The sequence below is a fragment of the Athalia rosae genome, chromosome 1 (genome assembly GCF_917208135.1).
Source record: "Athalia rosae chromosome 1, iyAthRosa1.1, whole genome shotgun sequence".
In the NCBI taxonomy this organism is placed as follows: Eukaryota; Metazoa; Arthropoda; class Insecta; order Hymenoptera; family Athaliidae; genus Athalia; species Athalia rosae.
Window position 1 is genome coordinate 3,735,355 of NC_064026.1, and position 27,514 is coordinate 3,762,868.

A 27,514-nucleotide genomic window follows, 5' to 3' on the forward strand; every position below is an offset into this window, starting at 1 on the left:
TTCCCAATTGATTTTTCCTCAATCTTTCGCGATACCCAACTTAAATTTGCATCGTGAAACAGGACAAAAAATTTCCCCATCCTATACGTAGGTGATGTACTCTATTTTTCTCGAAGTATACACCAATGAAACGTCTTCTACGATCACATGAATGATTAGTGTGATAAAATCTCACACAACTCTAGCAATGCGCGTAACTAGGTTCACGATTTGGATTTTAATTCCAAGTTGGTTTGTATCTGATTGGATTATTGTAATCCTCAACTCGTATTTTGAAATTTTTTGTTTTAATATACCTTGAATGAAATTCCGATATTAGATCCGAGGATCATCTTTGGACTATACGGAATTCGAACTTTCTCACTGATGTTTGTTACAACGTGGAAAAGCCACAATTAGTTAGTGAAAAATGAAGCGAAAAGGTGTCTATGGCTTGACTCGAATACCAATGGCTTCTCAACCCGTGGGCCTCTTTAGCTCAGTGGTAGAGCACTGGTCTCGTAAACCAGGGGTCGTGAGTTCAAACCTCACAGGAGGCAGGATTTTTTTGCTTTCTATTTTTTTTCATGACTTGCAATTAGCAGACTTCTCATAACGATGAACGATCCTCTGAAGAATTTTCCGATTACCGCGAAGCGAATATACACATGCCCAAGTCCAACTTATCTCAGTCCAACAATAAGTTTAATAGAAATATAACCGTAATAATACTTTCCGGATATAATCATAAGCGAAAAATTTGAGCGAAAAAAATCCAAGCAGTACCCCTTTTGGTTTTTTCGGAATTTTTGGGCCAAAAATGAAGTATATCGATCGTATGGCATTTTTCCAACGTATTTCGACCTCGGGAACACGAATTCGTCGGTCAAATTGAGCTATGAATTTTTCCCTTCGAGATATCTCAATTTTTTTTGCTCCAAAATGCGAAAAATTGGCGATAACCGGATCAATTTCACAGATAGACCAATTTAACTTGTGAATTTGGATTTCTGGGGTCGAAATTCATAAGAATAGCATATGAAATAATTTTTTTGGGCCAAAATCGCCAAAATTCCAAAGGGTACCCGTTTGGATTTTTCCGATTTTTGAGCCAAAAATTAAGTATCCCAAAAATCGTCCGTATTGCCCTTTTCTGATGTATTTTGACCTCAGGAATCCGAATCCGAAAGAAAAATTGATCTATCTCTAAAATTGACCGAGTTATCGCCAATTTTCAGCTTTTTGGGGTCAAAAATAAAAAATTGATTTTTTGGTCTATATTAATGTAATTTGAGCTCAGGAATCCAAATCCGAAAGAAAAATTGATCTATCTCCGAAAATGACCGAGTTATCCCCATTTTTTCGCGATTTTTCGCGATTTTTGGCATAAATTTGAGGATATCTCGAAGGGAAAAATTCGTAGCTCAATTTGGACAACGGATTCGTGTTCCTGAGGTCAAAATACATAAGAAAAGTACCATGCGATCAATTTTAAAAAATAAAAATTTTTGGCCAAAATTTGAAAAAATCGTAAGGGGTACCCCTTGGAAAAATCTCAAATTTTGGCCAAAAATTTTTATTTTTTAAAATTGATCAAAGGACACTTTTCTAACGTATTTTGACCTCAGGAACACGAATCCGTTGGCCAAATTGAGCTATGAATTTTTCCCTTCGAGATATCTCAATTTTTCTGCTCCAAAGAGTGACAAATTGGCGATAACTCGATAAATTTGATAGATAGACCAATTTAACTTGCGAATTCGGATACCTGAGATCAAATTACGTAAGAATAGCATATAAAATAAAATATCGATTTTTGACCCAAAATCGACGAAATTCCAAGGGATTTTTTCGATTTTTAGGCCAAAAACGAGGTATTTTTAAAATCGATCGTATGACGCTTTTCCAATGTATTTCGACCTCAGGAACATGAATCCGTCGACCAAATTATACGTAGAGAAGAAGTTGAGAAAAATAATATAAGCCTGATGAAGAATATTTAAACAACGAGACTAATAGTGGATAATGAATATCGACTATGTGGAATAAATTCAATGGAATTGACGCCACAATGCAATGCTTGTATAAATAAACTTTTAAGGGGTATTCTTTCAATGATTCAACGATATATGGTGATGACGCTTGTGCAGCAATGCATGTTGAAAATTATTTGAGATTATTTCTGCGACAGAATAACTAGAATAACTGGTTCCCCGAGTAAAAACGACATTTTTCCATTCAATCAGGCCACACAGATCGTGGCCATATTCGGATATAGTGCTTCAGTACATACATGTAAGTACTCACCTACCCTACCTACGCCACTTGAAAAGCGGTTTTACAACGTAAAAACTTGATTTTCAACCTGAATGCAAGTCACAATATACTTATACTATAGCTGCAGCTACTTCGTCACAGATTCCATAAACAGTTCAGGTTTGTCTATATGTAATTTACAAACACGCGTATAACAAATTAAATCTCTCTTGTCATTCTTAATTTCTATATGCCATAAAAGGCACAACTGAGCCGACAGGAAAAAAAAATGATCAAATTTTTTAAATTCGAATAGCAAAGAAACAAACAAGAATATAATTATATAAAAAAAAGATGGGTGTGTACACGTGTTCGGAGTCGAAAATGGAGATAAATAGCGTTACAGGTCGATAGCACTAATCCGAGAATGGGTATGATACAATTGTACGAATATCGCGCGGGATATAATAGGTATACCTACATACACAAGCTGTGAAGTTGGTCAATTAAGAGGATCGGCGGTAAAATGACGAGATTGGAAATTCAGGTAACGTTTCAGTGTCTGCAAATGCGTTGCACGTACCGGACTAGTCGGTATTCAAGAGTTACGCCAACGGGGTGTAGTAGTACAGTTTCCGTAAAATATCTGCGAAGTAGGTAGCGTTTTCCTCCAACTTTTTATTTTTTCCCTTTTCTCTTCCATTTTTTTTCCCTACCGTTTTCTCTTTTCCTCTTCAACTCCCCCATGTTTTTGACCGCTGATACGACTGCTGTAGGGAAAAAGTCTCATGAATTTCAACTCTTTTTCTTTTGGTATACACGGTTATACGTATACCATAGGTATGTATAGGTTGCAATACACGAACATTGAGTTGGTCTCTACATCCTATCGCATACGCGAATACAGAATTTTCTCTGCAGATCCTATAAAAAGAAATAGAGAAAAAGAATGATGGAACGAAAAAAAGTTTGGCGAACGCGGTTGAACAAAATTTCAAATAATGTACCTACGTATGCAAATATCAAGCTATAGATGATACAGACGTGTACGTCCGTACACCGATATTAGTTTTGCGATATGCGGATAAAACTTTTCTCCGCTACGATCATTCCAATTTTTTTTTTTTTTTTTTTCTGTTGCGTTTTCGTCCGTTTCTTTTGTATTTTCTAATTTTTCACGTACGGTTCGCCACAGTGAACGACGACGCCTGAAAACGAAGCATTCTTGAATATCAGACCATAGCGGAGTGTTAGCATCGTATAAGCACTCGCAACGTGACGCGCATTACACCGGCAACAATATGACGTTGAATTCACGGCACAATCCGCCGTCTAGTATTCGTGGCGTGTTCGGGACTTTGGTGGGAAGAAGGGAGACGACACCCTCGCTCGGAACTACGGGAAAACGTGCCGAGCATAAGATCTGCACGGCTAAGAATCGCCATTCGCTGTTCGCCATTCGCCACCATTCGCGTATACGCGAACAGGGCAAAGTACTGCAGATGAAAAGTTTTCAAATTGTGACGATTATACCCGTCCCCAAAACTGTACCCGGCGATAACGTACTTTTTACGATATCGCGAGATTACTTACTATTCATGTGCATCTTTCCGAAAATTATCGTAACAACGTGCATGTGCGAATAGGAAATACACTTTATATAAATACGCGTACGTTGCCCGGCGCGAAATCACGTTGACAGATACTGCAGACTGCGGAATTTCAGATAACGAATTTAAAAGAAAGAAAAAAAAAAATAAAAAATAATGTCTCGTTGGCATTCGTTGTTCGTCGCACAACACCATTCCGAAATGTTGTTTCCTACTCGAACATCGCCATCGGTTACGACGTTCGCCCGCAATCATTTTTCCCTTAATCTCAACGTTTATCAAAAAATTCGCTTGCGCTTCGGATGATCCTGATTATATAATTATTGCAAATAAACAGGCGTAGATTCACCGCGCCCCCGTATCAGAGCCGAGGTATTATAAATTTATCTTTGAAGATTACGACGCACGAATAAACTGTATCATATACACAACGTGCGTGAAATCACGTGCGTTTTCTGACGCACGAAACGTATAAATGGGGATTCAACCTATCAAACTGTTGGTTTAACGAAATTAAACACGTGCAACACACACCGCTACCGCGATGTTAATACATCTCTACGTTAATACGAAAATATGATCGAAAAAATCACATCGTTAATTTTACACAGTAGCGTGAGATTATATAACGAGATAACGAATGTACGCTTCGAAATCTGAATTTAAATAGATTTCCACAATAATGGGCCTGTCGATCGAGAATATATCCGACTTTTACACACCGTCTGAAAAATTGATAATTTCACAGGCGATTTTGTTAGCGCGAAGAGAAAAAAAAAAATGTATACTTTTGAATATGGGGTATAAATTGTGTGATATATATCACATTGATGTGGCAGCAATTTACGTCATCCCTGAAATAGATGTTATATCAGTTCTCTGCGCGTTATCACTAACCGGCAAAGTCGTTCCTTTATACGTGGCATTTTCATATACATACACATGCACAATTCTCGTAAGTCGCGTCGTATCATTAATGCGATAAGACCTTATCATCTCGATAACAAAATTATCAGCTTTCATGCGAACACAACGTGATTTTTTCAGACACCGACTGATAACGAATGTACTCTAGAGTCCACACATAACTTGTCTATGTATAAATGCACTTAACATTTTTTTCTCCTTTTTCCATCCGTCAGTGGTGGTATCATAATGATAGTAACCGCAAGATGTTGGCTGTACATACGCATACGTATGGTATACAATCTGCGTCTTCTATAGATAGAATGTATGTACCTACTTAGCTACGTACAAACACATACTTTAAAAATTTTCAACCCAAGGTTTAACGTATATATGGAATATATATATCGTATAAAACATATGAATGATAAATTAATGAACGAGCCATACGAGTGGGTATAATTAGTTTGAGAAAAGGAAATGTGGATGGAATTAGGCAAAGAGAACGTCAAAGCGTGTCAAGACTACAGGCCGGAAACAGCTGTGATTCTGGATGATAAGAAGTCCAAAAACAGAAGAAAAAAAAAACAGAACAGAAATACTAATCTCTCGTAAGGAAGTCATTATAGTATAGTGGCTTACAATTTGATTACATCCGATCATCGTATCGTCAATCTAATTCAGCCACAGCTGTCCTTTTGTGGAGAACAAGTCTGCGCGCACTAGATCATTTATTGTGTGAAAAAAAATACATACTTATGATATAGCAAGTGCCGGAGATTATACCATATGACGTATAATAATTGAGATAACTCTGCCTCTTATAAGATGTAACGATAAATGTTCACACGATAATTGAAAAGGTAATTTTGCAAGTGAAAATCTCGCTGAAATTTTGTCTTCACATGCAAAGTAAGAATTAGATGAATAACACATTCCGCGTATAAATCATCGACACTTATACGAAAAATATTGAACTTTTTTCATCCGCGTTTTCGGATGCATTTGCGGGTTAAAATTTAATCTAAGGAATGAAAAATTCTTGATGCGCACGTGTAAAATCTAAGTGTATCGTGAAACATGACGTTTCAGTGTACGTTGCGTACAGTATCGCAGTAACACATTAGCGCTGGTATAAGCAGAAATGATGAAAAGCTGCGTACGGGGATCAGCATCACGTATGTTCAATACGTTGTATCATGCTCTCGCACGTGAGTCGAGGAGCCGTTGCTCAGACGAGCATGAAAAAATGTGCTTTTGATTTCAACATAGGTATATTATGCATGCAAAGTAAAGAATTCTTTTTCGATACTATATAACACCGTTCACCGCATATTGCCGCTACTCATCGGTATACAAAAAACGTATACTTATATATCTATTCGTGCACGCGTGTGATACGCGTGTATCGCAAACGCGTACGTGATATATCGCGAATCGCGCTGCAGCGTGTGCAGTACGACATCGCATATAATGGCCGTCCTCCGGTTGCGGTCCGTTGGGAACACATGCAGCGGAGTTGGACACACCTACCCACCTATCTCCGTTCCCCATATAACGGACAAACTCATCATCGTCGTCACCGGGTGCTCCTCTGTAGGTGGCAGATATTTTATAAATCTACGGCGTATAGCGTAGATGTAGAAGCGACGAGCACCGTGCAGTCGGGTTTTATTCTGCATCACGCATCGAAGCGTATAAAATTGAATGATGGCGGAAACTTTTCGTTCTTTGCTGCGTAGCGCAGCGTAATCCCCTCATGAATTTCTCGCTCTGAAATGTTCTCGAAACTGCAGCAGGAGTAGCTACGACGCGACGCAGCGAAGGAACGAAAGGCGAGACGCCGACGACGACGACGACGACGACGACGACGACGTGGAGCGCGACGGCGTAAATGCAGCCGCGTGTGGTCTCAAGAACGAGCACATGTGACGTCACTAACGAACCTCGTACAATATATCTGGTATGTACGTACATACGTATATGTATAGTACATACATTTCCCCCCTGATGCACTGAACACGTGCCCCTACCACTCGCAATCGTCTTTTTATTCCCTCCCCTGCACTCCGCTACTATACGCTCTTCCGATTCAAGGATATAAGTATAGTAAGAGTTCGCGTCGCGACGCTCAGAATGAATATTATAATACCTGCCAACGTGTCGCGTATAATATAACAATCATATATAGTTTTCAAATTTCAGAATTGCTTACTCGCAGATATGATAATGAATGACATATGAGCTGATGAAGAACTGAGAACAAAGAACGCGTTCATAAAATACAATACTATGGCTGTACAGGTGAATGTGAATAATTTAGAAAAAAAGACGAAATAAAAAAAAAAAAAAATTAAACCGCGAGTGTACAAAAAATACACGAAAACGGCAAGTCAGCGTCTTCAGGTTTTATATGATTCAGATTTTATCTACCATACTTCTTCGTTATCTCGCTGAGATATACATATGTACATGCAAAAACTCCCATGTTAACTCTATCTGAACGTCTTCGTACAATAGATGCATATTAAATATTATTCAGCTTTCGGATAAGTATATTTCAACGGACAACGCCGTCTGCATCGTCAGAATGATCAGTCGGTGGCGACGGCGCAGTAGTAACCTACATTTTACGATAGACCGTTTATAACGCTTTCTTGAGTGGACTAGAGGCACCCATCTGTTGAACACCTGACTGAAATTCACCTGCGCTCCGATGTGCAGGTATACACGCTTATATGCATGGCGTCGCCATCGTCGTCGTCTGCCGCTGCTGCTCCTGCTGCACCACAGGACAGTATAGATATATATCTATATAGAAAACGTCGCTGCGTCAGGTGCATCAGGTTATAACGACGCGCCGGCCGCATCCCATACATACGTATACTTCGTTATACAGGTATAATACCTAGTGCAAGGTGTCCGTGGATACCAACAGCCCCATAGGAAACAAAGAAAAGTGAAATTCGATGGGATGCGTCACTTGGTCTCCAGACGTCCCTCCGTTCGCGTCGATCGCTCCCATACCTGTAGAAAAATACACCACATCTTCATAGTGTTTGATGCATAAATTGAGCTTATATGTTGATGAATTTTCGCCAAATTTTTGCCGAACCGTGCTCATCTGTATCCAGGAATTTTTTCAATTTCAAATCGCGAAGGTTCGATTTATTTCAAAAGGGAGAAAAAAAAAGAACCGAGCGAGTCCGGTCACTGTAGACTTTGTAAAACTATAACACGTTAACCTACTGGTCTAGTCTGCATTTACGTCATTGCAATATTGTGTAGGGAGGACACCTGATATTACCAACAACGTAGTTATAATTATACGTATCACATATGTGACACGTAGTATCTGCGGAATACGTACGGTGTCATACATCCATTGATTTTTTTCTTTCTATGTACGTATAAAGATAACTCATCAGACTTTGTATACGTGTATCTACCTGTGTAGTTTTTACACACCAATCTCCCGACAAGTTTCTATAAGTTAACTGTAAAACTACTACACAACTGTCGATGAAATCACCAACAGAGCGGTAACACCTTGTCTTCGGCAGCCGATACTCGCGCGGCACTAAATAACGTATCCGGGGTCCTGAGAAAATAAAAGAACGCTTTATACATACATATGTACGTGAATTATAGTCGAAGAAATAACGGGAAATAGTGAGAGAAACCCCTGCGGGCATTTCCTATCAATCTCGATGATCGGTTCGTTGCCTCGACAGCAGTGACTCGTCTGCGACTCCATCAGATCCCGATCCTGCAAATGTCTGTAATAGTATCACGCCGAAGTACCTGATTTTTTAACTCCATGTCGCAGTGACAATATTATTTTTCAGACATATATTACTTCCTGATAATTTTTTCAACCACAGATGTAATATGAAGAAAATGGGCATATAAGGAAACAAAAATTCCGGGAAGACATTCGTTTCCACCGTATGTATGATATTGATGTGCAAATGTATATAGGTAATACGAATGTACGTATATACCTACACGCGTAACCGACATATCTTTGCTTGAACTCCCGAAGGACGAACTGGATGGAGTCACGGACATCGGAGAGAGGAATGAATATATTAATTTTAGATCGTTGTTTATATAGTTGTACGATGATACCGCGAGACGGAAACGGACGATGTATGTAACCGTAACGCGTGCAGGCGATAACTGCGAAAAGAAAAAGATGAATAAATGAATGCGACAAAGAAGCACGAAGCACACAAAAGAAGAAAAATTATACGCCTTACAATCGTAGTATAAAAATACCCGTGCAAAATTCCTGGAGGAAGGTAGAAAAGAAAAAAGTGAGTGGATCAGAGAACGAAAAAATTCTCTCGCCATTAAATGCCTTGCCGATATATGGATCAAATATGGCGGCGTACGTGGCCGTTGAAATAAAAAAAAAAAAATATATATATATATATCCATTTATACGTGTACACGTATAATCTGAAATATATACGTATGAAATATGTACTTTCACACATGTAATACACAAGCATGGAGAATTGTAAAAATGAAAGGAGAGTTGGAAGTTGTACCCGTGTCTGCAGGTTCGTGGGTGAAGGTAGTTAACTAAAGGGCAACCAGGATCATGATCAGGATCAGGATCAGGAACAGGGATTATATTCGTGCTACACGCGATCTGTATGGTAGGTGTAAATATATACATATACCCTGGCTCCGACGTTGTGCACGCAACGTTGCGTTGAAAGCGTTTCGCTCCGCCCTACATATAGTACGTTATAACCCACCCATATACATACGTATGTACGTTCATAAAGTCTCTGGTATAAGGTACGCGAACGTGTGTAACGCCCTGCTTTTATACTTGCAGTGCATGTGGTTGATACACGTGAATAAAGTGCGTATATAATGTCTGAGAGCGTATACGCGATACGCGTCTACATAGGTGTGTATAGTCTCCAGCTTTGCATTTTACCTGTATAGTACACATACAGATAATAAGTATATATATATAAAAAGCTTAGTCACGCAATTCTACAATTATCCCACAGTGCAATATGCAACTCGAGGATCTACTTGGTTTGCCGTGTCGATAGCGAATAAACTTCTCGGAAATAACGATATACGTATATGTATGTAGATATGAATATACATAACAGAGAAATGAAAATGGGAGAATAAAATCAAATAACATAAACCTGAAGGAGAACCTCCTCCCGCATCACCTGACGAATGCATTGTTATCATACATTGTGTCCGGATACGACTTGATATCGCAGCAACGAGCTTCGAGTCACGAAACTTGCTTCAAATATATAACACGAATAGAAAAAGGAAAAAATTTTGCTGCAACTACGTTGACCTATCCCAATATCACTGTACCCGAGTGCCTTTGGTATATATGGAGATTTACCGAACGTACAAAATGAATATAATGGAACAAATTTATTTTAAATAACTTTTCACGCGTTAATTCATATAGTATGGTAAATGGGAATAATTTAATGCCGCTTGGAAGCAAAGGTTTCTTAATTTTCTTTTTCTTTTTAATAGTCTGCAAATTTTAAACGTGCGTTGCGGGCAAAGTGGGACGTCGAGGCGATGCCCTTCGTCGAAGCGAAAACAATTATAACAAACGAATGCGTGCGTATGTACGTATACACAAGCCACCTGCCCGGACATACGCAATAAATGTATAAAAGCAACCACATCGTCAGTCCCACCGACGACATGCCGTATTACAAACGTCTGACCAATCACGTTATACCTCTGCACGCTGCAGCAGACTTCGTTTCACCCTCTCTCGGTCTTTTATTTTCTTTATTTTTTATTTTTCTCTCCGCATCACGGCAAAAGCACGTTTCACGTTGCTGCAGGCACACGGTCGGCACGCCGCATATTCCGTGGCAGAAGAAGCAGCAGGGTCACTTGGCCAGTAGACCTGAAGACCCGTAGACGACCATCACCCATGACGAGTATAATAATTATATGCCTACTGCATTTCCATGAAAATTCGTCACAAGGCTTCCCCTAGAAATTTATATACAATTTTCATTACATTATAACGCTTCGTAAACGCCACATGAGGATAGATTCATATATACATATATTTAAATATACAACATATAAATACCTATTTATTATTCGTACTGCAGCACGAGACCTGTACCATCCTTCGAATAGTTATAACTTACGTTACAATCGTCGTCATTCTCCCTCCATTTCTATTGCTGTTTCGATTATGAAAAAAGTAAAATTGATAAACAACCCGCGGTCGTTGTGCGCTCTTGTGCTCCGTCTGTGTAAAATTGATAGAATTCACGCTATCCGTTCTGCACAGCTGTATAACGTTTTGTACACTGTAACGTATTATCGCATGATGATATTGCTTAAAAAAAAAAAATCAAAATTACCCAACCCACTCATTTTACCCCCTCCAGTCTTTGATCATGTCTATGACAATTTCAGTCAAACATGTTTGTATACCATACACATCTAACATTAATCAGCTCCATCAGAAATCAAATAAAAATCGTAGGCGGAGGAGGTCATTTGAAAACGTGCCTTAGAGTAAACCTCACCCATAGAGTAAATAGATATAGATACGCACGTATTTACGTAAGATACGGAGCTTCTATTTTCGTTTGAGGAAAAGAAAATGGACGATTGAAAAAAAATTTTTATAAATAAAAATGAAAGAAAAAAAAAAAAATATATGTGGAAAATTTTTTCTCTTTAATGCGCAGTGCATAGCTGAACGCGTGGTATTGACCGAGGCACAAACTATAGAGCGACGGCGTGATGTGTTTCGTACTGGGTGTGCTGACGGTGTTCGCATTATACCGCATTCTAACAGTCTGTCCTCTCCTGGGCGACCGTGACGTCACGAGCGTGTACGACAGCACGCGGGGCGTCGCGACGACTGCAGACCACGACCTGTTTACAAACAAGCACAAACTTAAACGATTATGACATCACGTATAACATACTTCTTGACATTTGGAATTAATTTTTGATAGAAAATACATTCAACCTTCCATACTTTGTACTCGACGAAGACAATTTTTTTGCGATAAATTTTTTTTGTCTCATCATCCGAAACAATTCCACAAATCTCGCGACAATTGATGGAAGAGAAAAATGAAAGATGAAAAAACATTTCAGTTGTCACTCATGAGATTTGTCATACGCGGTGGAATTTAAAATAGAAAGGATCACCTTTATGATATAATACCACGTGTAATCTTGTTTCTCGTAAAGCAATATGAATATGTGTAGTCGTACGAGATTGCTGCAGCATTAGTAATGTAATAGGTTTTTCAAGACGTATTCGTGTGTAGAATAGTGCAAATTCATACGAAACGTAATCATCTTAGGACGAGATTTTATCTGGGAAATAGTATTTTTTTTTTTTTCTCATGCGAAGCATTTCTGTAAAACTGGGCTAGCACCCCTCACTCTGACGTCACACCATTGACTCAGCCCAGAAAATCAAACAGAAACTATTTCCGGCCTAAGTAAACGAACCAAGAATCCGATATTCTCGGTGGCTATGAGCTCGCCAGTACCAACGAAGAGATGCGCGAAAAAAATGAAATTATTCGCTATAGGAATATATTAATGGAAAAATGTGTTTTACGAGATGTTTTATCTCATACTATATCTCGGCATCGTCATTGTCCGTTGAGAAATTTTTAATTTTAATATACGCCCCGACGTAGCTGAGATTCGTTTCCTTTGTTCGGTTCCAAAGAGAAAAAATTAAAAGCCCCACGCGCGATCCCTCCCATACTGGTGTTGCCGTTGGTGCTGGTGCTGGTGCTGGTTCTGGTAATGATACTGCTGCTGCAGCGGTCGCAGCGAATTTAATTGTCTTTCGTAATTTATTTCCGAACTCCCTGATGCACGACGGGCGCTTTCGAAAAAAAAAAAAAGGAAAACGCGAATGTGGGACATTTTTAAATCAAGGTCTTCCAGGGCTGCTATACTGCTTCATCTGGAACGATCGAGTACACGTTGTATATAGGGTATACAGATAGTAATTACAGTGATAATACGATGAGTTGTGAAAATTATCCTAAAAAAAATATTGTATGTACAATAATTGTAGAAAGGAGAACGAGCCTGCAGAAAAGGTGCTCGAACTCCACAGAAATAACCTAACGCAACCTCGGGTCAATATCGCAACGGACCCTTAAAGGTCTCTACGTTTTCGAATATGGTAGTAGAGTATAAACGGCATCGCTTTTTTTAACGAAAGGTTAGTAGAGAAACCGGATTGATTTTCTCCGGCTAGCCGCTGCTGTGACGTGACAAAATGGCTGAATCAGCCCCGAGGACTTGGGTACAGATTCGAAATATTGTTTTAAAAAATTTTATTCTCACACTCCAAAAACACGTTAGAATTATCGAATTCAATTTTAGATAACCGAATATCTGAGTTTTCGCTTAAAATTAAGAGTATTTTCACACTTTGAACCGTTTGTTCCAACGGAATTCCACATAATCTAACGGAAATATACACTTTCCAGAAACAGCAGTGAGGGGCTTCTTGGCAACACTGCAAACATGGTTGCCAGACTTTGTGGTGACGTCACACAGCCACAACTCGAGGCACGTACTCGAGAGCAGCTAAGCGTGACTTACATTGGAAAAAACATTAAAATGTCACGAAACTGTTTGAAATGGAACCTTTTTTTTTTATCTTATTTTTCTTGCGCCGGAAAAAAAAAAGATGACTCGCATATAGCTGTGTACATTTTTATACCGTTCTATATACAAACGCACATGTAACTGATCGATACGTGCGTGAATTTTTTGTACGTATAATCAACACGGAAGCTTCTACTATTAGTAATTTCGCATGCACAACGCGATTTTATCCCCTAAATCGCGTTACGACGATTATCATAAGAATTGAACGATTACGATTAAATGTGTATCTTTTATATTTGAATCGTGCACGCGTATCTAGAGATATAGGAGATCGTACGATGCATGGGAGAGTATAAGCCTCGGATTTGTTAGTCCAGCGTTTCATCGAAACATTGGGTTATCAAACCAGATGATTATCTGAACAGTCGCACATACACGCCAACAGCTATAAAGATAAGACATGAATAAAAAATAAATTTAAATTTCATTATAAAGACGTGTATTACATCACATACAATCAAATAGTTTGCATTCACTTTTACATGTTTCTTTTTTTACTTTATCATCGTTCGAAATGGAGATTTTTTTTTATGATAAAGTAGAGAAGAAAAAAATGGAAACAAAAACCATTGACAAAAAAAAGAGATAGAAAAAAAAAAAATTAAAATACATAAAATAACAGCAAGTATCTGAACGGCAATAAAAGTCAAACGGCAACCATTTGCAAAACAGGTTTTCATTCACACGCAACCTGCGTGTGGAATCTTTTGATCACGTGGATACAAAATTATATACTGTCGAGATAAATGTACACATATATCCATGTAGATTTTATACACGCATGTATATATACTTGTACTTATGAGTGTGTAGGTAAAAGATTTCAAGGTCATCTAAATCCAGATCTTATATACGTTATATCACGAACAACATAATCCTTACGATGGTTATGTACGGCATAGTATATAATTATTGGGTATTTGCTTATCGTATATGTGGAGAATAAAAATTAAAACGATGAGTGCGTGGTATCTGATTAAAAGCAATCGGACGCGCGGGGTTAATTTGCAGCCTCGTTCGTAGATATAACGTGCGCATATATATATATATTCGTATGGACGATGATATCGTCGACATTCGTTTGGCAGTCGCCCGCGAAATATATATACACTGTACATAAGATATTTAAATACCGAAAAAGATTTGTCGGAATTGCTGTTTGAAAAGGCGCGCGCACTTGTTTTGCGACGCCATTTATATATCCGCACGATAAGTGAATTTAAAGCAAAACCATTACAATAATGATATAATAAAAGGGATCCACATATATTGTACTATCATTGGTCTGCGCATTGCACTCATGTCTACGTTTATCAGCGAATTACCGACAGATGAGCAAAAAAATAAATAAAACTGAAAGAAAATATTATGCATGGACACACGGTGCAAAGAAACGTCCGCGCGAGAACGAAACGCGCGGATCGGTGCTATCTATAGTATTATAGGTATAAATATATCTGTATATATAAAAGTACAATACGCGATACAATACAATGTGAACGGCTTTACTCCACACTCGATAGCGATAGAATGGTTCACGTTACAGGCTCGTGCGAACCGCGAACAGTTGGAACACCGAATGATGTCAGAGTGATGTCATCAAAGACGCTAAGATGGCGGACGCCATTGAAACTTGTGACGCTCAATTTTAATTACATACCCGTACGTATATTTCACTTCGAAATTAATGAAAATATTCACCTCAACGGAATTACCGTCCACTTTTATATCTACATAGAATGCGAACTGTGCATCTCACTGATAATCGTCTATGCAGTTATATGTTTACCAGCTGAAGGGATGAATCAATAATTATGGTATGCGACGATATGCAGGAAACATACTTATATGCACCTGCTGCACCACATATAGATAACATCGATGATATAACGTACACAAGAAAATTCGTAAATATTACTCATCTAAGTTTTCTGTATACATATACCTATGTCCTATACAGATATACCTATACGCGATAACTGATACAGAAATTAGCATTAATACAACACGCGCGGCTCATGTTATGTCGCGCATATATTATAATTCGTGTACGGAATTGGATTAACGCGAGCCCTAGGACAAGGAGGATTTTTTACAAACGATAATCGTTATAAGAGGCGCGCGATGTTTGATGCCTCTCAACTAAATCGTATGTAAATTGCATAATAGAAAAAAGTCTATAAAAGCCGGTCAACGACACTGGTAGATCTAGTAGTCGGGTAAATAAGTTGCATAACTTGCCCCGGGAGTATGCACCGCCTGCATTGAATTCGATATTCCATATTAACGAGAACCCGCGTAGCGAAAGTCGCACGGGAGTATATGCTGCACTACACATTCCTCTATCAGCCCTGCAACCGCTCGCGTTATCGTCGTTCGTTCTCTTCGTCGTCGCTTATCGCGTCAAGAAAAAGCGATAAAATATTATCATATACAACGCAGCTCTCGATTCTCTACACCCTACAAGGCACGATATTGTATGTATTATTTATTAAACGCCTGATTGATATTGCTGGAAATCATTCGGAGTATAATCACGATAGATAATGAAAGATTGGTCATTTTTTTCAATAAAAAATATCCATTGGAAAATGATCACTCGATTAATCGATTCATCGTACGATGTACGTATGCGTATATGCCCATGTGACGACGCGAGTATATCTCCATCCGAAGTGAAAATGAAAAGATCGTCGTAAAACTGAGAGATTTCTTCGCGGGGGCCCGTTAGGTACGGAACGTTAAACCGAAGCAATTCGGTCTTTGTAAATTTATGTAATTTCTCGGGAATCGCGTCGCCTAACTGTCTCGTTTGGTGTTATATACATAATAGCTGCGAGCCTGTTATAAACTACGAACCTACACCACCAACGACATAATCGGTATTACCCATACTTAAAATATGTACGGTACTTTTTGTTGCCACTTTTATTGAGGGCATTAGCAAAGGCAACGGGGCTGGGTGGTGAGGAGGGGTCCGGATGATCGTTACGGTCATGACGTAGTAGTAGATAGAGTGGAGAGGTATCGCAGGCGCTAAGTTTATTGCGGTTTAGTTGTGCTGCAGGGTTAGAGAGGAGGTTCAAACAAACCGCTGTTATACCCTACGCCAAAAATAATCGTCCTGCCAATAAACACCTAACAGCAATATGCTCTGTGTAGGTATAACGGTGATCACATGATTTCTTGGTAAGCCTTACAACAGCCAGAGCCCAGGGTTTTTCACAACCCTACAATATGCCAGAGACCACATTCTCGGTTCTTGTTATATTATCTGCGTTTCTTCAAAGAAACGAAAGTCCCATTAGCCGACTCCGTTTACTACCGACTCCAACGCCAACAGCTTACCCGGTGCAGTTAGTTACGTTCATAGACCCGCAATCGGTGAAAATAAGAAATGCCTCCACGTCGCTCGTTGGTACATACCACGCTTGCTCACCGCGCTACGTAGTGTAGGCACAAGACTCGTACCAATGCAGAAACTATGTTACGTATACTGTACATAGCAGGAAGAATCCATCGGAAAACTAGATAATACCAAACACAAAAAAAAGACGTATATTCATATACGAATAACCCTGTAATGTTAATACGAAAATCCGAAGCACGGACGGACCCGTTAATCTATTCGATATCACATTATTGTGGAATTGAAAGAGAGCGTGTTGAAAATCCCGGTGGCATGACCCAAAAACGCACAAACGCGTTATCGTAGTGTAGTCGTTGTCGTTGTCGGCGGTGCCGCTGCTGTTTTCTCGAGTAAAAAGGTGGCCCCGGCAAATCGCGCGCTCGCCCCGATTCCCGGCTACGTGTCTTCCCCTCTCCGTACATAATCCGTAGTCGTCTATAACAGTGTATCTCCGCGCATGCGCAGCCAATTATGACGTCGTATTTTATGACGCCACAAGACCGGATTGGCCGAGAGCTTTTACCCGTAGAGGGGAAAGGAGAAGGGGGGTGTCGCCCGTCGCCCGCTTTGCCGCCGCATTCTCCAGCGTTCGTCTCTGAGTACGGTTGCGTGCGAATGTGTCGCGCGTGCTTTTTTCCACCGTCCGAAATCGCGATCGTGGTATCCTGAGAAGGCTTTAAAAACGATTTTCATCGTCGTTTTTGGAATAGGGTTACATATTCCACATACAGAGTGACGTATTTCACGCGCTATTTTAAGTGGTGATTGATAACAAACCATTTTGACGGTTTCAAAAATAAAGTGCTACTATTTTTTTCATCGTGTGATTTTCATCGATTGGATTTCATTTGATCGAATTTATTGTTAAGAAAAATCAACTAAAATCGGAAACATCGAACTACGTTCGCGGAACGTGGCTCTTAATCAGCTAGTTACATTTTTCACGACGTAGCTAACCGAAAGAGCTGACTTAAAAAAAAATTGGAGTGTGGTGCTTCGAGTTAGTTTTTACTGTGAATAAATTTTTATTTTTCAACGAACTCGAGGAGCCTTTCAAAGACTCATTTTCAATTCATCGAATCCTGAGAAAAAAAAACATATTCAAAAAATAACTATACCTTTGTAAACCATAGAGACATAACGGATGAAATAAAACCGCGGTATTTATAAAATTAACATGTGTTAGGGAGGGTGGTTTGATAAATCAATAAATAAATTTTTTTATTGAAAATAAGTACCTCAGAAAAAAGGACCCAAAGATGATGGGAAAACGCACGCAGTGTTACCTCTGCGATCTTCCCAGAATGCCCTGGGCGATGATAATGGACTTTTCCGAGCCCGTCTGCCGAGGCTGCGTCAACTACGAGGGCGCGGATAGGATAGACTTGGTTCTCGAGTCTGCCAAGCAACTGAAAAAAGCACACGGTTTTCAAGACTCGAGGCCATCGGCATCGAAGACATACAGAACGTCTAGTCATACGGAGCATAACGGTGGTACGAATCTGGACGTTCTACCGATACAAAATACAGCCCAGAGCCATTCAAGGCACCACAATATCGGAAGTGGATACTCTCAGCTGCATCATAGAAATTCTATAACGGAATTCAACACGAGCTCAAGACAACAGCAGCAACAACAGCAGCAGCAACAGCAACAACAACAACAGCAACAACTTTCTAGGCACGAGGAATCGCATGACGGAATGCGGAGCAATGTTAGAATCGCTAATGCACATTTGGCCGCTGTTGCTCATCACGTTAATCTCAGTCATACAAGAGGAATAACCGGCCTAAAGAGGGGAATATCTGCTATTGACGAGGATGAACATACATCGGAGAAAAGGTTGTCCCTCGAGGAACAACATCCGGTCAGGCCACCTTTAAACAGGGGTGATTCTCTGCCCGCCGTTAGTCTAGCCGTTAGTTATGTTCAGGATAGAAGCAAGGAAAAACATCCAGTCAGAGCCCCAAGCTTCGACACCGCTACTACCTTCAAATCAAACGGTGAGTAGGAGCCTTTCCTTGGCTGATTGTGGCGTTTCGTCGTTAAAATAAATAAATAACACCAACCGCAACTTGACGCTCTCGCACGCAGGTACCGTTACAAAATCGAATTACAACTTCGACGACGGCTTAGACTTTGGAATACACGCGGTTTTTATCTGTCGAATAGCGATTGCAATTATCGCTCCTTATTTTTATATTACGTAAAAGTCAAATTATATTTGAATTTTAGATTAGATTCATTGGCCGTTACTTTTATCGCCTCCCAAGACACTTAAACAATTGATAGAAATTCGAATAGGTAGGGAAAAATAACCGGCGACTTTTCACACATCGTTTTAAACAAATAACTGGTTCTATACTAGATTCACCCATGTCCCTGATGTTCGATTATCTGACCGGCGTACGCATACGCTGTTGTAAAGCGACAATATCAAACAAATTGTTCGAATAGTTTCTAGGATATCATTCTGAACTCTCTTCCCAATGAAGGGAGCAATCGCCTTCAGGACTCCGATATTCCCTTATTACCGAGGACGGCAGTCTCGTGTCTTCTTACACGTATGAGTTGTACGACCTACGAATGCACGTGTTTGGACGACAAAAATGCTGTGCTGACCTCTGACGTCATGGCGGCGGCGTGTGACGTCACTGCGTATATTTAGACGAATGAATGAGCCCCTTGTTTCCCGATACATATCGAGTTCAGATACTTCGGCCAGAATTCTCTGGGTAAATTGAAATCAAACTGTGAACTATACTACCGAATTCACAGATCACGTCTGTTACCGTTGCTCGTCTCCTTCTGAGAAGTAGTATGCGATGATTTCGATGAACCCATTAAATCTTCGTATTCTCGATCCTCTTCTTGTTCAACGTTGTTTTATAAACGTTGTTTATTTATTTTGTACGCACCCAACCGCACGGTACGCCCATTGGGTATTTGAAAACTTCTTATCGAATAAAGGATAACCTTGGATCGTAACGATTCTTTTGCAATGAAGACTTTCTATTATGACCTTAACTCGGGGTCTAAATATTAGTTTTTTGTTTGTGTATTAGATACACCTTCGCTATTTTGTTATTATTCTTAACAAAATTTTACTTCCCCGAGTGAAATACTGATGAGTAGCTTGACCTCTCCGACTGCAAGGTTGGGTTACTTCTTTTTTCAATTTCTTATTAACTTTCGACCGTTAACCTTTCGCTAGTCTTAAGCCGGTAACAAAGTTTGAGTAATTGAACGAAACAAAATCTACGAGAGACTGGATTGTCTCAAAAGTATGACAGAGGCAATGTGGCTGTGAATTTGTGATTTTCCATTTAACCGAATTTCTTGTAAAGGTGTATCGTTATTGTCACGACAAAAATTAACAACTCAATCACGACGTAGCTCCGATCAAACTTTGCATATGATTTCATTGCGCAAAGATCACTCAGTTTCAGTTTGTTTAGCTTTCTTCTCCCATTTTTATATCTGAGGTTACTATTTCCGCTCCAAGATACACCCAGTTAACATACGCTTGTGCTTGTTTAAAAATAGCAGAGATGCTGGCAAAGATCAGTCTCTGGAAATAAACGCACATCATGAAAAGAAACGTTGAATCGAGAGAATAGATTCTTTTTCGAAATCATGATCGCAAACATCGATTATTTCTTTATCAATTTTATCGTAATAGTAATAACTTTTACATTTGTTGATTCAAAGAAAGTTCTAATAATCAGCTGTCTCAAGGTTCACCTCATCTTCGCAATCGTAACATCTACAAATCAGTGTTCGAAGCTACGCTTCTGATCATCTGCGGATCATCTCGTACCGCTGTGTCTGTGAATAAAAAAAAAAAAAAAAAAAAAAAAGATAGGACGCGTCATTCACACCGTGCAGAGATACTAGCCAATGTCGAGAGACATTAGGATGTAGATCTAAACCCGTACGCGAGGAGACCAAGAGGCAATTTACTTTCGAAACAAGGCCACTATCGAACTACCTCGACAACGCCGACTGGTGGTGACTAAGCCTCTGATGCTACACCCGCTGCCGGTCTCGTAGCTGCCGACTACACATCTGTTGCCAGTTACACACATAAACAACGTAACATAGAGGCGGAGAACGGCTCGTTTTACTTTACTTTCTGGTTACTGCCGCTTCTCTCTGCACACGTGCGCAAGCGTATACACAACACGCCTTATGACGGACGAATGAATGCTACCGAGGTTTTCAGATCCGAGGAAGTAGGCCCTCGGGACAAATGCGCGATGGTGCGCGCGCGCGCGCGCTCGCCCGACATGCACGTGTTGTGCAAACACACGTATACGCTACGTGACGCCTCTCAGCTTCGTTATTGGGCATAGGCATTTCACTGTATAGTACTCATCGATGTGTTGTTCATTTATGCATGTCACGTGTACTTCATATCGAGGGTAGCGAGAGAGTTGTGCATTACATTGAAATCGTCACGGAAAACTACCGATCACACGTCTCGCCAGTGGCTGATATTGCCACCGTCTATCGGACTGGTCACGCCTCAGATCCGCAACGATGATTCCGCGCCTTTTTTTTTTCCTTTTATTTTTTCTTGCGTATCTACGTACGTAAATACACATGTGTGACTCGTATAATATTTTATTTACACATGTTTGTCGCTCTTTATAACCGGGTGCGATATACTTGTTTCGCAACATTTGTCACCGTGCGAGGCGTTGGAAAAAAAGAATTCTCCTATTGCGTAGAAATGGCGAATGCACGTATACACATATGTACATGCGTACCCTTTACCTTATTCTTTATCTCACATTTCTCTATGGAGAAATAATCCACATACATACATGTCTCGTGACACATTCTAGAGATGTCCATTAAAAAAAAAATATATATATATATATATATATATATATATCTGTACTTTACATGTATTTTTTTACGTCTAATTTATTTCGTTTATTTTTCAATTGAATATATCAAGCTCTGCAATGTTATCCCAGGTCAAATGATAACGGTTCTTTTAGTTCCGATCCACGTGTAGACATCCAACAATTCAATGTTGCAGGCACACATCGTTGCTGTTTACGTCATATCTTTGAAATTAAAATAAACTTGGTCATTTCGCTACGTATGTAGACCTGACTCGACTCGAGAGGTGACGGGAAAAATAATGTGACGACAAATATTGCAAAAACGAAGCGCGCGGCAAGTCGAGGACATTTAGTAACCCATGACACGTTTTCTTACCGAAATATTAGGTATATACCTTAATACGTCATGTATATTAATCACTTGGAATGTTTTCGATCGTTTACTTCTGAGTTACGCTCTCAGGATGATCAGCTATTATAATTCAGTTGGTTAATTCTTTCTTTTTATTTTTAGTAAAATACGATATGACGAGTTGAATGGGCTCGTTCACCTGGTGTTCCAATAACTAACTGACTGGCACATTTATATTCAGTTTTCTTTTTGTTCGTTTTTTTAGAAGTGGAATAGGAATACTAGAAACTGCGATGAAATAAATTATTTCAACTTCAATCAATAATACTGAGAATTGAGCTTCCTACTTCCGTTACATCGATAACTATCCGTCAACTCGTTGTCGAGGTTTTAACAAAGCCTCATCTGAATTTGCATAGCGTACAGAAATAGAAAAAAAAATTCTTCGTCGATAATGAAGCTTATAGTATTGCGTTTAATATTGATAAAAATGAACAGTGGATGTTAAGTATGTAAAAAAACACAATTCTAGAATGCATTGAGCAGGCGTAAGGCAATGAATAAAACGTTGAAATTCCGTCAGGTTCGATATGAATATCGTGATGTGCATAGAAAACATGTAAATAGTATAATAGTAAAATAGTAATGAGTACCATTGTGTTCCTAACAGAATAGGTATCCCAGACACATTCACCTTTGAATATAGATGCGAGAAAACAAATTTCAAGTCACGAACTGTAAATTCAAGGTGCTTGATACTCGTGGCTAAACTATCCTTGACGATATCTCACCACACCTGTATTTTTAGTTATGAATTAAACAAACGAAAAATTGAACAGCAGGAGGGTAGAAACCTCTATTTTTTACTATAATGTGTTTTGGAACGAATGAATCTTATGTCCTCCTTTTTATTTTCCAGGTGCATACGTTGGAGCAACAACAATTCCCTTGGCAGCAGCTAATGTTGCAACAAATGGAGGGGGGTCACCCCTTCGTCCAAGAACGAGTCCTCCGCCTCCACCACCTCCAGCCCAAGAAGGGACTGGAGACAATGTCCAGACAAACCATCATCAGGTTAGTACGTATTCCATGAATGTATGGCTTTTTTTTGTTGCTTGGAATTATCATTGGTTTTATGTTTAGATTTTTTTTCAACTTGTTTTTTGGCTGCTGTCTATGATAGTGATGGATTGAGTAAATATTCATCTTTAACTTGAACCTTAACACAATTTTTTCGTCATTGGTTGAGTTTAGGCGTATTTGTTGTGTTAACTCTGAATATTACTTTGTGATGAAAATACCGTATTGGACTTACCATTTCATAACAAAGCTTTCAATTTCAAAATAGCAATTTGTTTCATCCCTCATACTACGTCTTTCATGAAAATATGACTGAACGGGTTTTAGAGTATACCTAAGAGACAAGTAATCTTTTGTAGTGAGTTAGCCAGAGCTATCTAATCTCAAAATCTCTCTACGCAATTGGGCGTGATCTCTAGGTTTGGATAAGGGTTTTGATTGCTGGAGGATTATAAAATTTAAAACAAAGATGATAAACCAGTGGACTGAGATATATCATCGTCTGGTTAATTATTATTTGTTCATTTTATCGTTTGTTTTGTAATGGAGGGTTTGCAGTGCTAGATATAAATCTAGTTATCTTGAATTTTGCAGTGAACTACCAATGCACACAATGTATACGTTGCTTAAATGTTGATAGTCAAGGAATGCACCTCTCAATTATTATTCTTAGATGCATGAGCTAGACGTGTACAAATTGATTGAATTACGTTCCTCGATTCGTGTACTTTTTAATAAAGTAGAGTTATGAACTGTGCAGACCTAGAATAGCAGTATTTGACCATTCGAGCGATTTGCTTCTCTCACGTATAATACCTTGCAACTTTGTCTACTTAGGTTTTTCTAGCTACTGGTTTTAATCTCTAATCCTGATTAATTTTTAGGGAACAGCAAGTGGCCCATCCCCGATGGCTGCCCTAATGTCCGTCGCTGACAATCTGACATCTCCTGAACCGGTGCCACAACCCCCAAATAATCCAAGCCCAACTAGCCGCAGTCCACCTACAACAGCAGCTAATGCTCAACAACGCAGTGCTTCTCGAGGATCTCAGCACAGTCCAAATAGCTCAGGTTGGTCTCTATTTTTTGTTAAAACAAAAAGATGGACCCAATTTCTGAATGTAAAAGTTAGTTGCCTAAGAATCACAAAATCTATTGCTTTGGATGGAATCTATTGCCAAGAAACTGCTTTACAAACAAAGTTACAGACTAGAAATAAAAGTTACGGAGTCTCATTTACGAATATCGTTTCCAAAGAGAATTCAAAGACAGAAAACGTAAAATTTCAGAAATCTCATCTGCCTGTTTTTTAGGGTCATCAGGCAGAAGGTCTAGTGGTTCTAGGCACGTATCTTCTACAACGGTAACAACTTCTTCCGAAGGTGCTGTTGCTCAGGCTACGGGAGCCGAGCCCGTTTCTACTCCAACCCTAAAGTGCACGTTGTGCCAGGAACGTCTCGAAGATACGCATTTTGTCCAATGCCCTAGCGTGCCACATCATAAGTTCTGTTTTCCATGCAGTCGGGAGAGCATCAAGAGACAAGGCGCTGGATCAGAGGTAAGATTGGACAATCATCTTACTACTGAATGCCATGTGAATTCGGTACTTCATCTACTCGAGTTGTTCTTCAACCTGTCATTATAATCTATATGGTAATTTGTTGTAATTATTGTGATTTAGGTATACTGTCCAAGTGGTGAAAAGTGTCCATTGGCGAATAGCCAGGTACCTTGGGCCTTCATGCAAGGTGAGATAGCGACCATCTTGGGAGAAGACACAGCAGGCTCTGGCCTCAAAGTGAAGAAAGAGCGAGAAACTTAAGAAGATCGCATTCGCGTTAAGGTCAAGGCTCAAGTTTTATGCCCCTTATTGGGGTATTTTGGTGGAACCGTGAAGGCTCACCAAATACACTTTTGGTAAAGGTCAATGTTGGTTTCAAGAACCAATTAACTCGAGTCGGAGACGTTGTAGGTGCCAATTGGATATTTGTAAAATTGTATCGAAATATTTTCGATTGCTGTAAAATTGGATTCGACATAAATATCAGTCGATATCGGAGAATACCGATTGGTTTTTGAGCAGAAGTCTTCGGCGCATTCGTGCTGGCACCGGTTTTGTACATATAACGTAGCGGAAAATGTACAAAGATGCATTTTTTCTGGAGTTTATGGCGACAACTCTGAATGTAATATTCGTCCATTGATTGATTGGACTTGTGCCCTCTTCTGGGTTTGTACTTAGGCTTTCATGGCCTTTTCTTATTGTTTAATCTCAAGCGTTAGCTGGATGTTTAACACTTGAGAACCAAGCGGTCCTACAGGTTATTTTTGCTCTTTTTTTTCTCCCAGTTTTATTTTTTCCATATCTCTAACTACGTCTGATGATAGACAAATTTTTTTGGGCCTAATCTTTTTGATGCATTATTGTATGTCAGTAAAAAATGATGTAGGGCTGCTATATTTACATTTGTATACTCTTTCTGCTTTGTTTGCTTTCTCACGAAGAAGCAGACATTTTGAACCCATCGCACGGGGTCTCTTGTACATTATGTATATGTGTACATATAAATATTAAGAATCGTATAATTAAAGGAATATTCATCATTTAATGTACAAACTTTTTCATTTTTCCGTAAACTATTTTTTAGTGAACAGCACAAATCACTGTTTCCCAAAGTATGGGGACGCCTTTGTAATGAAGGCAAATCATTTTTGGACATGAAAATTAATTTTTTTTCAAATATTTGCCCGGTTTTATAATTCGGAAACACGTATGTAATGATTGTTTTATCAATGTAAGAAATAGTAAAGTAACAGCCGAAATTCAATCGTAGAGCTTTCATCGTTAATTTTGCTTCGCCCCCCTTTTTATTTCAACCTTTTTTTTTTTAAGTTTAACGCTAGACTTTAAGTGAGGGCCTTTCGGTTTTTCATTTTCCTGATGAAAAAAGTACGCCCGAAAAATAGGAACCACACACTCGCTATGTCTGAAAAATAAATGAGAAAAAAAAAAAATCACAATTTGCCGGTGATCGAGGATTTTTTTCTGAAACGTATACGTCAAAAACCTTGACACCTGGCCCTTTTTGTATATATTTGTACAAACGGCAGATCGAACGATTAGATTTTAAGCGCATTTCATTGTCTTAGAAAAGTTATTACAAACTCATGTGAGGAGAGAAACCATTGATTTGAGGTTTGTGCTTGCTTTTCAGTAACGAAAATTTGATCATATTGGTTCGATAGTAAAACTGAGTAAATTATATTCAATCGCATCATATAAGTAACTTGTACCAATATTACAAACATTGTAGTAAATAGACGGGTTAGAGAAAATTTGTGATTGCAATATTGTATTCATTTGATTACAGATTTCATGTTTTCTCTGACTCTTTCTATCGGTAGTTCCTATAATAATGGTACCAGGCAGAAGGTAACGATTCAAAAATTATGACAGATTTGTACCTTCGCATCTTTTAAGATTATATTTTGATGCATCATATCCTTGACCTGGTATCTATATGTTTTAAAGCAGCGTGAAACTGCTGTCCCAGGAAACATTGTCTTGTAAAAGTTAATATTACGTCCTAATAATGGGCTTCTGAAGATGTTCTCATGATATATTAAATTCATTTATAATAATTAATGCATATAATAAATACAGAAGGATATAATCATAACATTTTTATTTCTATATGAATTTATAAAATTCGTTCTTTATCCTTTGGTACATGCAATCCATAACTTTTGAAATCAATATTGTGACACCAGAAGCTAGAGTCGAGTATTGTTGTACATTGACATAGAATCTATAGGTATAATGATATTCTGAAAATAATGAGTAGTTTATTTGTATTAGCTGTAAAAACTGACGTGATTTAAAACATTTCACTGAGTCGATTTGCTAACACTAAGTATGAAAATGCAGAGTTCAGCTCTGCATGCTATCTCCATTTACTTCGATTATTTATTATGTTTCGAGAACCGTTACGAGTTGTAATTATTATTTTTTATTTTGTTTTCACTTGAATGTCTGCCGTATATTAATTTTAATTCTGTTGGTTCGAAGACTGTGTATCTGTACATCTTCTTAAGCCCGATAAGGCTGTTGCCCTAATTTTGTATGATTCAGTTATTTTCTATGATTATGTACTATCACACAAAAACACGAAACCAAGCGTCAGATAGTAATGTAGTTAATATACATTTTTTAGTGTACCATATACTTTATGGTACGTTAACACCGTACTGATTATTGTATGTATGCAAGAAGCATAAACAAAATATATGTGTTGATGTGTAATTATTCGTGCACTTTTAATTTCACCTTCCTACTCATCCTTTTTTTCCAGTCCAACAAACGGACAT

The 27,514-nt window shown here is 38.8% G+C and overlaps 2 protein-coding genes, 1 long non-coding RNA gene and 1 other non-coding gene across 23 annotated transcripts in view; 3 read left to right on the top strand and 1 right to left on the bottom strand.

The window, feature by feature from the left end:
• The window catches only part of LOC105690788, a 45,708-nt gene that overhangs the window by 8,856 nt on the left and 9,338 nt on the right, over positions 1-27,514 (top strand). The gene's annotated exons all lie outside the window — the stretch shown is intronic.
• Positions 468-539, top strand: Trnat-cgu. Its single transcript has one exon. It is a non-coding gene; the product is annotated as a tRNA-Thr (tRNA).
• Positions 2,502-18,246, bottom strand: LOC125502261. Of its 13 annotated transcripts, none has more exons than XR_007280140.1 (7): positions 18,096-18,246; positions 10,867-11,669; positions 8,384-10,763; positions 7,660-7,778; positions 3,247-3,443; positions 3,102-3,159; positions 2,502-3,005 (listed from the first exon to the last, which is right to left on the bottom strand). It is a non-coding gene; the product is annotated as an uncharacterized LOC125502261 (long non-coding RNA). The 13 variants fall into 13 exon arrangements; XR_007280139.1 differs by having other exon boundaries at positions 3,071-3,159; XR_007280143.1 differs by having other exon boundaries at positions 3,243-3,443.
• On the top strand, positions 17,121-27,449 carry LOC105690792 (probable E3 ubiquitin-protein ligase IRF2BPL). The gene is made up of 5 exons (XM_012408881.3): positions 17,121-18,861; positions 22,986-23,140; positions 24,031-24,217; positions 24,460-24,704; positions 24,828-27,449. Exons 1-5 carry the CDS (start codon positions 18,117-18,119, stop codon positions 24,966-24,968), a joined length of 1,473 nt encoding a protein of 490 aa, XP_012264304.1. The 5' UTR covers positions 17,121-18,116; the 3' UTR covers positions 24,969-27,449.

Bases quoted from the DNA above. Each gene is read 5' to 3' on its own strand.
- LOC105690792 (XM_012408881.3), top strand. From the start codon at position 18,117: ATGATGGGAAAACGCACGCAGTGTTACCTCTGCGATCTTCCCAGAATG. The intron at 24,218-24,459 runs GTTGGTCTCTAT...CCTGTTTTTTAG, and splicing joins GCACAGTCCAAATAGCTCAG to GGTCATCAGGCAGAAGGTCT. The intron at 24,705-24,827 runs GTAAGATTGGAC...ATTGTGATTTAG, and splicing joins GACAAGGCGCTGGATCAGAG to GTATACTGTCCAAGTGGTGA.